At 41.9% G+C, this 16,579-nt stretch overlaps 1 protein-coding gene across 16 annotated transcripts in view; it reads right to left on the reverse strand.

Annotated features, from left to right (window-relative positions):
* The window catches only part of anks1b (ankyrin repeat and sterile alpha motif domain containing 1B), an 831,451-nt gene that overhangs the window by 547,762 nt on the left and 267,110 nt on the right, over positions 1-16,579 (reverse strand). For 15 of the 16 annotated variants that reach the window (XM_068059073.1, XM_068059064.1, XM_068059059.1 and 12 more), the window contains one exon: positions 11,229-11,385. The exons of the other annotated variant lie outside the window; for it this stretch is intronic. In XM_068059073.1, coding sequence (XP_067915174.1) covers positions 11,229-11,385 — 157 coding nt within the window. The remainder of the gene's footprint in view (positions 1-11,228; positions 11,386-16,579) is intronic. 16 annotated transcript variants of the gene reach the window in all.

Consider the following 16,579-nt stretch of genomic DNA (forward strand, 5'->3'; position numbering starts at 1 on the left):
ACGCTAACACTGCTGGGAGAGTCAATTATAGTGAAAAGTGTACAAAGAAGATCCAAGATGGCATCTGTGCTGAGAGAATCAGAATAGAAACTTCCTCTGGGAGTGACTCATGATGGTGAAATCAGTGTAACAAATTTAAATAGGCAAACTTTGTTACATGTGGACATAGGGATTTATAATAGGGAAAAGCTGAAAGAAAAAAATATGACAGCATGAAGTCAAGTAGCACAGCCAAGAAGTGTACAGGTAGATAGCATTTTTTAAAGTACTAAACTCACTATTTGGCCACTCACAGACTACATATGGTATCCTTCCCTCATGGGAAAATGAGGTTTTAAAATGTTTTATTCTTAAAATCATTGGGTATGGTAGCACAGTGCTGACGCTACTGGCTCATAATCCGAGGCCTGGACTATTGATCCAGTGACATGAGTTCAAATCTCACCAAGACACTTGGGGAATTTAAATTTTGTTAATTAAATAAATCTGGAATGGAAGACTGGTATCAGTAATGGTGACCATGAAACTAACCGATTGACATAAAAACCCATCTGGCTCACTAACGTCCTTTCTTGAAGGAAATCTGCCGCTCTACCCGATCTGGCCTATATCTGACTCCAGACCCACAGTAATGTGGTTGACTCTTAACTGTCCTCTGAAGTGGCCTAGAAAACCATTAAGGCAGTTCACCATCATTTTCTCAAGGGTAATTAGGGATGGACAATAAATGCTCGTCTTTCCATTGACACCCACATCCCACATGGATAAATTTTAAAAATCCTTTAAAAACGTTTTCTTTTGAAAGTAAATCAATATATTTGTTTATGCAGAAGCTGAAGGAAAATTTAGTTGGAAGTATCTGCCAACTGGATTGAATCCTGCAACTCTGAACGTCAATTTTCTTGGATTCAGCAAATTTCAATGACCTAACGATAAGAAGTCTAGCCTGAGATCCTCACATACGCACCTCAATGATTCAGTGCTTTATGATAGGGACAAGTTGTTTAACAATTTCTTTGCAACATGTGTGGTTATTATTAGGCTTGTTGAGCAAAGAGATTTTGCTGGCTAATGGCCTTCAACATAGTCATTGTTATCCATAACGAATGCGACCAATATTCTATGCATAGAAACTCTCTCAGATTTTTTACAAGAAACAATCGCTGTAGATTTACATTCCCACATGCTTGTATTGTACTGTAAACTCCTCAGCATACCTCTGCAAATTCCACTCTGGCTGCAGTTCTACATCCTGAAAAATGAGATCTGACAAGCATCAAGTTATTGCACAGTCATCCCGAAGACCACAAATTCTGCTTTCTTGTATTTGCTTGCAAATTATAATTTATACTTAAAAAGTGAACTGAGCGGTCATTGGTACTTCTAACCCTGGGAACAATTTGTGACCTCAGCTCAAAATGTTCCAAAAACAATTTACATGAATATTATTTGCTGAAATTCTGCTCTTTCTACACACATCAGCTGTACTCTGTTCCTCTATTTATGACTGAACCGTTCTCTTATAAATCTTTTCACTGAGATTACCCACTACACTTTGAAGTTACTAAGAGCTAAACTTCATCAGTAAAGATAAACTTTCTTTGGCTTTATGTCAGTTATCCATCTAGACGAGCATCCTTTTCTACCTCTGCATTTTTCCTATTTTACTCCCTCTACTTAATCATATCATTTAATTAGCTCACTATAATTACAAATTCCCAAGAGCTGTTATTTTTCGTTGAAGACATCAGTCCTGACACTGGAGGAGGAGAGAGGAATTTAGCTTCCAACTCTCCCAAGATTCTGGCAGAGTACTGACTTTTTGACACTGTGGTTTGGCTCAGTTATACAGATCCTTCTTACATTCCTGACCTTTGACATTTTGCTTTTAGATTTCACATCTGCGTGACTTGTACATTATATATACACATTGTTTAAAATATTCTATTACAGTATTAACAAAACACGAGATTAAAAATGTGTGCTTAGTTTACTTCAAAATTTGCAGTTTTGTTCTAAAGCGTGAAGAGAAATGTTGAGAGATATTGTGTTGTCTCAGTGAAGTGAAAACAAAGAAGTCAACTTGCATTTATGCAGCACTAGCACGTCTCTCAGAAACATTGCAAAAAGTTTCACATGCAATTATTTATTGTACAGTTCAGTAACTATTTTGTAGTCAGATGCAGCAGCCATTTAACACACAACTGGGGCTGCACCCAGCCAACAGAAGCAGGTGGGCTGACAGCCCCAGAACCACGGTAATTTTTTGTGGCCACGCCGGGGACAATCAGCCGGGCCCTGGTGAGGAAGGGTGGGGGAAGGGGGTGGGGGTGGTTCGTTAGGGGAGGTGGGGGGGTACTGTTGTGCAAAAGGGCGGTTGGCCCATGGGGTGGGGGCCCTCCATGGGGCACAGGGTGCCCAATCAAGATGGCCCCCACCTCCCAGCCCATTTTACCTGGAGGCGTTCTGGGGACCTGAGCCACCCGCTGGTAAAATACCAGCGCTGGTGGGAGGAGGCCCTTAAGTGGCAGTTAAGTGGCCACCTAAGGGCCTTGATTGGCCTGGGGAGGGTGGGCTGTTTCTCAACGCTGCAGCCCCCGTAAAATTGCAGCAGGGACGGGAAGGTGTCGGGAATGGCATCCCCCGTCTCCCACTCAATTTTATGGCCCCCCGCCACCAGTCTGCTCGTGTGAAGGGCTGTAAAATTCCAGCCTTTATTTCAAAGTAGAAAATATGAACTGACAGATTATCCCAAAATCATTGCTAAATCATATGTAACTCAATTATTGGTTATGGCACATAGGTCTAGCCCCTTTCCTTTCAGAAGATTGGATACCCTCTACCTTAAGCAATTATGAAGGAATTTCCCAGAGTGTTACTAAAATTGGCCACAGCATTTTCCATATAGTTTTTTGCCTCATACAGGAGCCAGCTTGTGGTGCTTGAGGTTGTATGATTGATGGGATGAATGGATTTTTTTTCTCCCTTTTGATGTGTTCATAAGACTATATTTGAAGTAAATGTAGGTAAATTAAGCATGTTTTGAGTGTACCTGAAATTATTTTACTCAAGTTATCTGCACTTAAACTGATTACAGTTTATGACAAAAAACACTCCGTATCAGAAGTTATTCAGTTGACTGATGAAAAAAGCTGACAAGCTTCTATTGTTGGGTATTATAAAGGCATTTTCAAAATTCAGAACAGTTGTCATTAAGTAGTCAATGACAGTCAATTTCCTGGCTATAAAACTTATTTCAATTGGACATGTGAGATAAACATGGATTACTCAGTTACAAGAGGCTTACAGTGTACTAAATTTATGTCACATCAATAACGTTTTGGAATGGCAAGTTAGTAGTCATGACGGTACAACAAAGATCACAAACACGTCGTTCATAAACGTTGTTGGTGTGATACAAACTTAATTCTTTGATAGAAGCCAAGTGTCCAAAACAAAGTCACATGTTGGTTAAATGATTGGTTGGGTTAAAAATGTAACTAGGTCTCCTAATTAATTGGTGAGCACGTCAGCACTAAAGAGAAAATAAAACATACGCAGTATGATTTCCATCTCACTTAACACTGAACCAACACTTCAATGAGTGAAAGCCCCCTCATCAAGTCTGATGAGAATCTAGTAAGGTTTTTATCAAGTTATTGAGGTGAGAAGTACAGAATGTTCAAGTGCAGTGTATTTTTCCAACACATGGGCCAGCGTGCTAGAAGTTTCTGGTCTGCTTGTTTTTGAAAAGAAGCCAAAGGATGATGAAAGGAAATCACTCATCAAGTTTGACAGCCTGTTTTGTAAATGAAGCCAGATGAGGTGAACACACTTAAAAAATCTTGCAGAAATCTGTGATGTTAGCATTCAAACAAAAAAGTTAGCATTCATGGACAAACAACATGCAGCAAACACTTCTGAACAAACAGGATGAGAGAGGAAATTAAAATGAGTTAGCTAATTTTTAACTTAAAAGCTGATATATAGTTTTGAGTTCCGGGTGTTATTCTGCAAATCTGTCTACAAACACACGATTGTATGTTCACACAAAGGTATCACTAACATAATCATGCCAGGAAAATATATCCCAATGGAAGAGCCATGAGGCACAGGTCAGAAAAAAGGCATTTGTTCTGTTTTTCTTGCACTATCAGTGAATTTATCCTACTCAAAACTATTGCAAATTGTGTTTCTGGGAATAGAACCGCTCAATATGACAAGCCTATTATCTAGTTAAGAAGAAAAATTGAAAACCATGTTTATTTTAACTAAAACAAGTATTTTCTTCATGCCTGGTTTCAAGCCAAAGGTAAAGTCTGTGCTCAAAATTACAAACACATGCATTAAAAGAGAAGGGGTTTAGGAATTTGCCCAAAACTTCTGAAGAAAAAAAAAATCTGAATTTGTGATTTGAACTTAGTAGCTAATGTGACCCTTCCTCTTCGACCTGCTAAAAAGCAGGTTCAGCTGACAAGCTTATTTTCTTGAAAATTCACATTTCCTTCTGAGTCAGAGGTTGCACGTTCTAACCTATGCCAGCACTTGAACATATAATCTAAGGTGATAATACATTGCAAAGGGAGTGCTCTAAGTTCAAAAGCATGATCCTCTGAATAAGTGGTCAACCAAAACCCCATCTATCTGTTCCAGTGGTTCAGATAGACACTTCTAGTCTGATGCAAAGAGAAAGGCGTGTCCTGATGTACTGGCTAACATCTTTCCCTCATCTAACAACACTAAAAATGAGTCAAATGGTCATTCATCTCATTGCTTTCTGTGTGATCTTTCTGTGAATAAAATGGCTACCATATTGGTCTACATAACCTTCAAAGTCATTAAATGTACAAAAACACTCTATACTGTTGCTGAGAGATGTCATTGGATACTATGTAGAGGCAAGGGGACATAGGAGAAAAGAAGTTTAGTTTTGGCGAGGAGTCAGAGAAGAGCAGGAGACACAATAAAAATGATGACAAGAAGCGAGATGAGAGATGGAGGCCATGAAAAGGAACAATGCCAGGTAGGTGAGGAATAAATAGGGTTGTGGACAGAACAATAACTGTAGGTGAAAATGAGCAGAAACACAGGAATCAACAAGAAAAGAAACAAAATGGTAATAATTTACAGAAAATAGTTCCAGTTTCAATTACTATAGGAGGAGAATTCTAAGGAGTTTACTGCATCTGCTTCCTTCTGTAACCAATGGTAGAATTTCAACAGTTAGAAACCAAGCGAGGGCCCAACATTGTACCAGGTGGCGTATGAACCTTGAAAAGCAGATGTAGGCTCATTCATGACCTAGTACAGAGACCACACATGGTTTAAACTAATATCCCATCAAACAGGCAATTAATAAATGAGGTGTTAAATTGAGTCCCTGACCTACAGATTAAATTTAATATGCAAGGTATTAATGCCAAGTGATCACTATACTAAATTCGACACTCCTGGCATCAAAGTACAGGACGGATGGAACCCTCTTCAACAACAAAATTAAATTCAGCACATTTCAGGGAGATAAAACAAAATTGCAACCAATATAATAAATGAGGCTTGAACTTCATGGGGGAAAAATTCAATAGCCCCCCAAGGACGAGCACAGGGATCGCAATGCGTGATTAACGCGTGCCCGTTTCTTCCGATGCAGGCAAGATGCAAATTTCCTGCTGCCTGCTCACTTAGATGACTGTAGCGTGCAGCCAACACTAAAGGCACTGTAGCATGGCTGCTGAATGGGGGCGCAAAATCATGAAAGGTTAACACAAGTTCAAACTAATCCTCTGTAGTTAAAACCAGCCTGCACCTCTTAAAGGAGTTGCATTTTGACTGGAGCAGGTGCTGGAAGTCATTGTAAAAGTGAGTTTGACCTGGGAAAGACACAACAATGTCACAATAAGGCAGAAAGTGGGCCTCAAGATTCTCCGACACAGCACTAGAGGCGGATGAGAGGATAGATGTCTTTGATCCAAAAGGGACCAGGAGGCCCTTCAGACAGACACTGCAAAGGCAGTGGGAGCAGAAAGCCCCAAGGACCAGGATGCGGTGCCACGAGAAGTTCAGTGACCTCACATGAGTGGTCAAAGTCAGTGCATTCATCCTCAAATACCAACTACCCCACCAACTATACCATTAGCTTCACATACTGCTCAATACACAACACTCCCCTCACTCACCTACCAACAATCTCTATCAACTGCAACTAATACTGCACCTCACTCTCACACACTTCACACTGCTGCAAGCCTCACACTTACATCTCTCAACTTGCACATACTGCCAGCTACTCAACCATGACAGGCATACCACCCAAACACATTGGCACACTTCCATCTCTCTTGCATGACAAGGTTGTGCCTAAGTCGAGGCAGCAGCACCTAACTGGTGGGGGACAGGCATGGCTGCATGTCCTTATCCCGATGGACATCCTTGGAGTGGCCATGACTGAGGCTGCGGCCAGCTGCAGGGCTGAAAGCATTAAAGATGCCATTATGTGCATACCTAATCCTCCTTCTCACATCCCATTTACCCCTCATCATGCACACTTCTGATTTATAAGCTGCACATGGTTCAAGCAGGTCTTGCTTTTCCCCCCCGTCACCCCATCCCCTCACCCTCACCCTTACCCTGTGCCTTGCTTGTTCAGATCCCCAATAACTGCAACCTGGGCAGGCAGTGGTCTAGGAGCAAGAAGTGGAAGGGGAAGAAGAGACTAATGATGAAGAAACACCAACGCTCACTCTCACAATCACAGTCACCAGCTCAGATAATGACATAGTGCGTGCTTTAGAGGGTAACTTAGAGGTGGCATCTGCACATGGTGAGACATTGGGCATGAGTGGCCTGCAGGCAGGGCAGGGGGAAAGGGTATTACAGGTGCCAGCTCGCCGGAGGGGGAGGTCACATATGTGTTCTGCTGCAAGGAACTCAGATGAGGACTTCAATGGGATGGCACATAGAAAAAGACTGATGGGTAAGCGCACACAAAAATTCTTGGTGCATTGGCAGGCCTGCTGTCATTGTCCAAGAGCATGGAGGAGTTCAGCACCAATCTTGCACACCGGTTTGTGCAGAGCTACTAACCATCTGTTTCAGTGTGGAAATGCTGGCCAACTCCATGAGAACACTTGTAAACCAAACCATGAAGCAGGGTCTGATGGCCAATGTCTCAGCTTCCATTGCAGCACAAGCAGAAGCCACCCAACATCTGAATGCTGCAAGAGAAGCTGAGACATTGGCCATCAGACCCTGCTTCATGGTTTGGTGTATAAGTGTTTGGTTGAATGATAATTTTCTTTAATCCACTGACTGGAGATCTGAATTTATATTTTTTTTTTTAAAAAGACATTTTGAAAAGACAAGCTGCCAGCAAAGTCATCCTTTCAGCTTAAGTTGATTACCTAGTTTGCTACACTGTTGTACCCTACATTGCAAAGGAATGTGAAGAGAGAGATGAAATGTCTGCTCAGTCCCCAGCAAGAACCAAGATCCAGGAAGTTTAAAGGAACTACCTGTACTCTCAGCAAGCAGAGAAATACTGTTAACTGCAATGCTTGAATGACTGAGTGACTGTCATGTGACAAGCCCCTCCCCATCTGTGGTTTTCAGCTAGTGTTTTCTCTGCAGCAGAGGAAAAGCAACTGGACTCTGACATGAGCAGACCCTAAGTGGGGCCCCTCTCTTTCTCTCTCCATTCCAGAATGAATGCTTTCAAATCCTGCTTGTTGATTGATCACTTTTACATACCTGGCTACAATCAGAAATCCCTTTGGAGGAAATCCAATGCATTTCTATCTCCAAGGGACTCACCGAACCAGTTAGCTACCTTTTCAAACTAAAAGCCTCAGGACCACTGAATTCAGCAAGAAGCCAACCGAATCACCAAACCTCACAGACTGTATACCTTTGTTCTATAGACACTAACTCAATCAATCTACCTTTCCACAGTCTGTAACCTACTTGCGTGTGTATAAACCTCTCGTGTGTGTGTGAGAGAGTGCAAGTTGGTACTTTGTTGATTATTTAATGGTTCAGTTTAGGTACAATAAAATTAACCTCTTCCTTTGTTAACTCAGAAAACCTGTCCGATTACTTACTTGCTATGATCATAACAAGAGCCAATCAAATACCTACTGAATTGGCCATAACATCCACTTTAAGAAAGAATTAAGCCTGTTGTGGTCTAAAGGAGAGGGAAAAGAGGAAGCCCTTCGACCCCTCTTCACTTGACCATAACAAAGCTCACACTGAAGTTATGCAAGTGCACTCTTTTGGCACACAAGCTCAGGCTGCTGCCATAATGGCTGTGAATAACAGTGTTTAAAAGGGCTTGCAGGATCTCACAGCAATCCGTCCTGCAACACATTGGTCGAATTACTGAGGGACCACCCCGGGGGAGTGATAACAGCTTCATGGAGCATGAAACTGCTATCGTCTCTCAGGATAACAAGATTCATCCTATCACCACTGCCCTTGCTGTTGCATGTCAGCCAGCCAGCCCAGACTGCCATGTCCCGGTGGTCCAGTCCAAAGCTCGGCCTTCTAGGGCAAAAGCTGTGTGAGGTCCTGCAAGGCCATCTGCTGTCTTCTGCAACCACTGGGGTAGCACTATGTAGGAGCACTAGGACAGACAAAGCTACATGGAAGGCAGGCAAGAATGGAATGCACAAGGATGATTAGTTTACTTTTCTATGTAATATTAGTTGGTTTTATTGATAAAATTGTTTTGGAATATTTGTTTTGAGGTGGCTTTTACTTTAACAGAGGATGCTGTGATGGTCAGTAACAGAGGGAAGGTAAGGTGTGCGACAGTTGTTGAATGGGGAATTGGAATTGCAGTCAGATGAGCTGATCATGCACAGCCCAGCCGGAAAATGGATGTATTGATTGCCTCCTCCCTTCCTCCTCAACTTCTCATCTTATACCTGATGGTGAAGTTCTGCAGGATGCAGCAGATTACAACTGTAACACTCACTCTGGAGACTACTGTAGGGCTCTTCCCCAGAGTGGTCCAGGCAGTGGAAGCATTGCTTAAACACCCCAATGGTTTGCTCGATGATGGTTTGTGTGGCAGCATGGCTCTTGTTATACACATGCTGCCCACAAGTGCATGACTTGTGCACCAGAGTTATGAGTCAGGTGGTCAATGGTTAAGTCCTTGTTGTCCAGTAGCCACCCTCTGGTTTCTCGTGGTGGCTCAAATGCTGATAGTTCAGCAAACTGGCATAGAAAACGGCATCATGCCTGCTGCCAGGATACCGAGAATTGACCTGCATGATGGTCGCACTGAAGATGGTCGCACACCAGCTGGACATTGAGGGAGTGGAACCCTTTAGGGTTGCAGTACATCTCTGAATTTACATGCAGTGCCTGCAGAGTGATATGTATGCAGTTGATGGCACCCTGCGCCATGAGAAGCCTGCAGTCCTGGCGAAGCCGTGAGCTCGCTTTGCCTTGTTCTCTCTGGATAGAAAGAATGCAATGTATTCCCCTCTCTTTGCATACAGAGTGTCAGTCACCTCCCTTATACAACAATGGACGGAGATGTCAACTACAACTTGTATTTACATAGTGCCTTTCATCTAATAGTACATCTCAAAACAAAATATGACCCTGAGCCACTTAAGGATGATATTAGGGCAGGCGAACAAAAGTTTAGTAGGTTTAAGGAGCGTCCTAAAGGAGGAAACTGAGGTCGGGAGACGCCAAGGTTTAGGGAGGGGATTCCAGAGCTTGGGGTCTAGGCAACTGAAGGCACGGTCACCAATGGTGGAATGATTAAAATCAGGGATGCTCAAGAAGCCATAATTAAAGGAGCGCCAATTCCACGGAGGTTGTGGGGCTGGCCGAGTTCATAGAGATACGGAGGACCAAGGCCATGGAGGGATTTGAAAACAAGGATGAGAATTTTGAAACAATTGGGCAATGCTTAACCGGAAGCCAATGTAGATCAGCGAGCTCAAGGTTATAGGTGAACAGGACTGCGTGCAAGTTAGGGCACGAACTGCAGCGATTTGGATGATGCCAAATTTACTCAGGCCAGCCAAGACAGCATTAGAATAGTCAAGCCTAGTAGTAACAAAGGCATGGATGAGGTCACCTGCTCCAGCCTGGAAGGAGCTCAATGGAAAGAAACTCATGGCCACAGTCACTTTTACAGCCACTAGTAATGCTGTCCTTGTCCTGTGCTGAGGTTACAGTTCTGTCTGCAAAAGGTGGCAGATTTCAGCGTGCACCTGCTTAGTGAAGCGGATATGTCGCACACACTGTTCCTTGCTAAGGCTGAGATAGGAGAATTGCTCCCTGAAGACCCTGGGTGGATATGGTTTCCCGCTGAGAGCCCTTCTCTCCCTTCTTCTTCATGCAACTTGTCCTCCTCTTTTCCACTTCTGCTCATTCTTCCTGTCATGCTGCAGGCCAAGGGGTATAGAAACTACTGTACCCATGACTGAGAGCAAGTGGCTTGACCAGAACCCTTGAGGTCAGCACCAATGCCTTTAGTAAGTGCTGCAGCACTCCCTAGACTTCAGCAACTTCAAACACTTCTACTAACTCAGCAACAGCAAGTCGAAATGAATCAGCAACTAAATTGAAAGTAGCTGATGATCCTTTTAAACAGCACTGTTGGGGGTGGCGGGGGGGGGGGGGTGTTGTTCCTGCTGCTGAATGCATGTTCAGCTTTGTGAGGTTAAGAGAGGGTGTTAGCTGGGGCTTTGAGGTCTAAAATAGCACTGTTAGAGTCAAATCAGCATTACAAGTTGACTAATGTCACAATCTGCCTACTCTGCGTACTTCCGGTGCACACTTCCAATATCCTCACGAACAACCTACACAAAATAGCACCCGGTGTGGCCTGCACCAGAAGAGTGTGCTCGTGTTGCGGACACCATTTTGGAGCCAAAACGGCACCAGTAGCACTAAAAGTACAGGCATAACACAACCAAATTCTCTGGCAAATAAAAGTAATAAAGGAAATTATAAAACTTGCCTTGTACATGTTTTAAAAATTCAATGAAGTCTCTTGTGCAACCAGAAAACTAATCCACAAAATCAATCAGTTTTAGCATTTCAGAGTTCTAAACTAAGCAATAAAAAATAGATTTTCCTCAAAACATCAAGCACAAGTATTTCATGTCTGTCAGATTATAAAATCACGAGATTACAAATCGATCTGTACTTAAAATAGTTTTTTTAAAAAGATCAAGAAGCACCAAACATGCAGAGCCCACCTGCTCATTCACTCGCGAATGGGATGGCCCATGGTGGATTAGAATTTTCACAATATCCATGTCTCCCTTCCAAGCAGCCAAATGGAGTGGAAAGCAACCCTTGTTATCTGCCACATTGGTGGAGGCTTCATACTGAAGGAGCTTCAGAACAACATCCCTACAAGATAAGGGTCAAAATGTCAACAACAGAAATTACCTGGAATGTGATTAAGCAAATTATGAAGAGTACCTGAATCAAAGCTACAGTGAAGCCTTAAATGGAACAATGTCATCAATCTGAAACATTAACTGTGTTTCTCTCCCCACAGATGCTACCTGGCCCGCTCAGTATTTCCAGCATTTTCTGTGGTCTCTATGTACTATACAATATGATTGTAGCAGCACGTACAATACAACACAATGTCAGTAATATGTACTATGCATTAGTGACAGCAGTAGGTAATGTACAATAAGTGTCAGTGATATTTACTATACAACACAATGTCAGCGCTATGTTCTAGACAGTACAATGTCAATGTTAGGTGTGATGCAAGAGTTGCAGTGGTTTATACTACAGAACTCAGTGGTAGACCAGAGACTGGGCTCATGAAACTAACAAATTCTCCACAAATCAGATAACGCAAAGCAAATTCATTTCACTAATACTGTCTGTGCCAAGACCAACAAAAATTTCTTGGTTAGTTTTAACCAAATAGTAATTAAAAGCAGGTAATGCAGTACATTGAATAATTCCACCCGCTTTAGAGGAAGTGCGAATGATTAAGAAAACATTTTCGTAAAGGGGTAAAATGACATTAATCTTTGGTTACTGATGTAAAAACATCCCTCTCCTCGCCACGAACCTGCCCCTCCCAACCAGGTAATTAAAAAAAAAAACTCTTCTTGTTGCTTCACTAAAAGTAACAAGCAGTCCACGGAACTGCTGACAGCTGCTGCAGTGCCAGATGTGTGGAATTTCTGCATAGACAATAACCCTCATGTCACAAATTTGGAAGAATGGCTTAAAAATTTTCCTTCAAATAAGATATGTTCTTCATTCAAGATGTAGGAACCTTTGATGATTTTCCCCTCCATCATGAGAAGGTGCTGGGGGCAATTTTGAAGTCTCCACCAATATCCTAGCAGGTAACTTTGCACAGACATGATACTGAAATTGGAACTTCCCTAGTCTCTGTGACTCAGTTCCATAATATATGGTACATTTACCCACCATCTGCTAATCAGCAAAAAAAACTGTCTTATATATAGTGCATAATTAATGATAAATATTACACTGACATTTCTTTCAGTCAGATACTGTATAAATTTCACTTATACAGCACATGACGTCATGTGAACCTAGATGGTCACCATACTGAACATAGTATCTAAAACAAAATTTAGAGGAATATATACTTCAGAATGAGTGTGATTGATTTCCAGCGACCTCTACTAGGAAGTGAGTTTGGACTAGCTTGTAATGTCTTGGTTATAACATAAACAAGTAGCACTCACTTTCTTGGCTCACATAAAGAACAGGATTATGGTTTGGGATGTTTTTTGACCTCGGAAAAAGAATTGGGTTTTAAAAGCAGGTGTATTCACTGAAGTTAAGAAAGCACTGAGGTGATAGGTGATCAAAATATTCATAAACTAAGCTTTGACATAGTTACCCCATCAACTATGAATAATAAGGTATTTGTTAACCTGACTCAATTAAAAACACTTCTAACCCATTGTGCTAGGAAGTCTCTGGTCCTGAGTGCTTGCAAGGGGTCATCTACCAGGTTTTCCCTTCTGTCTGCAGACAGAGGAGATAAAAACAGAAACAGAGGCACAGGCAGTCAGGTCCAGTAAAAGATGCAATGTCAGATAAGCATTCAAACCGAAAAACCCTTCTGCAAGGTACCAGGGAGCTGTCAACACCCATGGAACAGGACAACAGCATGACTCACCACTCAAGAAAGGAGAATAAATTGTGGGAAGGAAACATTGGGTCCAGAGTTTTAAGAGTAATATATAATAAAATGATGAGGAACATAGGAAAGTACAGGACCAGTACTTGTCAAGACTAGAGTCCTTGTGACCAATCCCAAAATCTAATACACCTCAAATGCCCAGTCCCTCAAGTATCTATTTAATTCTCCTTTAGATTTTTTTCACACAGGCTGCCTCCCTGAGCATCTTTTTTCTACATGTTTTCCACCCTCTTGTATAAAGTATTTAATTCTAAACTGCTGAAAACTTTCCTTCTTCTAAGCCCTGTTGCCTGTCTCGAGAGTTTGTAGCAATCACAAACATCGTAACTATCATATTTTAACAGTTTAATTCTGGAGATCCATAGTACAGGGATTTAAAAAAAATACAAATTTATTTTATTACTGTCAAATTCAGTGATTTCAATCTCATGATTAATAGTAACTCTCCTTGCTAATCTGCTGGCCTCCACACTGATATCACGAAGCTTTATATAATTTGGTTTTGGGGCTAAATAACAAAGTGATAGTATAAATGCGAGTGTCACACAAATAGTTAGATTCAGGAAGTTTCTTGGTCACAGCCACCCTAAAGATGTCACTCATTAGCAGGACATCAGAGATCAGGGATAAAATGAAGTCCTATCAGTTTTTAGTTGATGGTTAGAAGTGTTTTTCTTCGAGTAACCAAACCTAAAAATACAGACTGTAAGAGATATACATCGGACTGGCAGAAATTACAACAACAGTAACATATATTTAAATAGCACCTTTAACATAGTAAAACATCTCAAGCCACTTCACAGGAGCATTACAAAACACAATATGGCACTGCGCCACATTTTAGGGTCCTACCAAATTCACAGCTGTGAAAAATGCATCATGGACCGCAAATACTCAGGTCCTCTGTGAAATTAGCCATTTTGCAAACTTTGCGCATCTTAGTAATTGTCACAAGGCTCAACCCGCTGATTGGTAGATGAGGGAGGGCTTCCAGTGCAGTTTTGAGAGAAGCAGTCTCAAGTATTAGCAGACAAGTGAGAATGCCAGAATGAGCAAATCAAAAACGGCCATAACCATTACTGCAGCGCATTAAAAGAAAGAATTTGGAAGTCAAATTCTGCATGCTGATGGTGGAATACGGTTTTGTACAAGCTGCAATGTTTCGTTGGATTGCACACGGCAGGCAATGGTTCAGTGCCACTTAGAGCCCGAAAGTCATCACACCAAAAAGAGAGCATCCAACACCTCACTGCTGGAAAACAAACACGGAGAAAAACAAGCAACAACTCACCTCTTTTTAAGATGTTAACAGAAAGCTCAGAAAATCAGTTGGTTATGTCATGCTAGGCCCCCACCTTCCAAGAATGGGGCACATTAATTTTGTCATGAACATTGATTTTAAACTGTTAGTGGAGCGAAGAAAGGACTTGTTAAACAGATCAGCTGGGGCTGGAAAAAGACATTTGCATATTAACAGACAGTGTTTGGGAGGATAAAGGACCATTCCCTGACACATACAACCCACAATGGACCTTGATCAACAGGTATTGTGTGTAAGAGGAGAATTTCAGAGACTCCTAAGGTGATACAGTCCAGGACTGGTTAGACCAGCTGGTCACATGACTAACTGGCTGGTCCAGGGTCTTTTGAACTAGCCACAGAGAGTTTGAACACAGAAAGACAGTTTGCTCCCAGACTGAGAAGATCTCTCCTGTCTGCTCCCATCTCTTTCTCACAAGCCTCTGAAGACACATGAGTCCCAAGAGAGAAAACAGCCAAAGACTTGCAGTTTGATAGGCAAATTGGCCATTGTAAATTGCCCCTAGTGTAGGTAGGTGGTAGAAAACATGGGATTACTGTAGGGTTAGTATAAATGGGTGGTTGTTGGTCGGCACAGACTTGGTGGGCCAAAGGGCCTGTTTCAGTGCCGTATCAATAAATAAACAAATAAAATAAAAGTCTCATACAGTGAACAAGGTTGAAGAAGAATACTGGGCCCCAATGAAATGCAAGATCTACCTACAATCGAGGACTCTACAGTGAGCTGGAAGAACCGTAACAAAACTTCTTCAGATATTACCTCAAACTTTTCACCTAATTTTTCTGTCTCTATTTACATGTGTGTCGCATATGCAAGGTAGCCTGGGCACACCGTGTATCCGTAGGCGTCAACTGAATTAGAGTTTAAGTTTAATAAATTTCAACTTTTCTTCTTTAAACCTAAGGAAACCTGTTTGTGATGGTTTCTTTATCTTATAATTGGAAAGTAGTGAACAAGGATCCACCAAGGGAGAGCTAAAAACATGGTGTGTTTAAAATTAAACCCTGTTGCGGTAAGACCAGGTGAAGACTGAGAGGGACCCCTGGACACCTTTTTCACCTGGTCGTAACAGTTACAATGGAATTTGTGGATGTTTTTGCGAGTGCCAACATACTACTGGAAAAACCTGATCACCCAAAGCTGCAGGTATTCATTCAACGTACTGTGTAAAATGGTGGTTGCTTGCTAAGTGCAAATAAACTATGACAGGACTACCTACCAAAGGCTTTTGCTACACATTGCGAGGAGATGAACACTCAGATTAATGCATGTGAGTCTTTTGCAATTATTTGTGATGAGCCCACTGATAGGCAAGATAATTTAGTTGTTATGACCAGGTGAAAAAGGGGTCTAGGGTTCCCTCTCAGCCTTCACCTGGTCTTACCGTAACAGGGTTTTATTTTTAAACACACCATTTTTTTAGCCCCCCCCCCCCCCTTGGTGAATTCTTGTTAACTGATTTCCAATTGTAAGACAAAGAACAGGTTTTCTTAGGTTTAAAGAAGAAAGGTTGAACTTTATTAAATTTAACTATAATTCAGTTAACGCCTGCGGATACACGACGCGCTCACGGCTAGTATGCATATGCAATACACACATGCAGATGGAGACAGAAAACAGCAGAAGAAATAAAGTGGAAAAGCTTGAGGCAATATCTGAAGATGGTTTTGGTTACTGTTTTTCGAGCTTGCCGTAGAGTCCTTGATTGTAGGTAGGTCTTGCTTTTCAATGGGGCCCAGTATTCTTCTTAAACCTTGTTTGATGTAGGACACTTCTCTCTCTTGGGGTTCATGTGTCTTGAGTGGGTTCAGAGGCTTGTGAGAAAGAGATGGGAGCAGACAGGAGAGGTCTTCTCAGTCCAGCAGCAAACAGTCTGAGTTCAAACTCTTTGTGGCAAGTCAAAAAAAAAACCCTGGACCAGCCAGTTTGTCATGTGACCAGCTGGTTTAACTAGTAGTGGCTTTTGTGGATTGTATCACCTTATCAGTCTCTGGAATGCTTTTCTTTACACCTTCAATGACTGGTGATAAAAATCCATTGTGGGTTAAGCGGATCAGGGACTAGCCCTTTGT

This window comes from Heterodontus francisci, chromosome 27 (assembly GCF_036365525.1).
Source record: "Heterodontus francisci isolate sHetFra1 chromosome 27, sHetFra1.hap1, whole genome shotgun sequence".
Taxonomy (NCBI): domain Eukaryota; kingdom Metazoa; phylum Chordata; class Chondrichthyes; order Heterodontiformes; family Heterodontidae; genus Heterodontus; species Heterodontus francisci.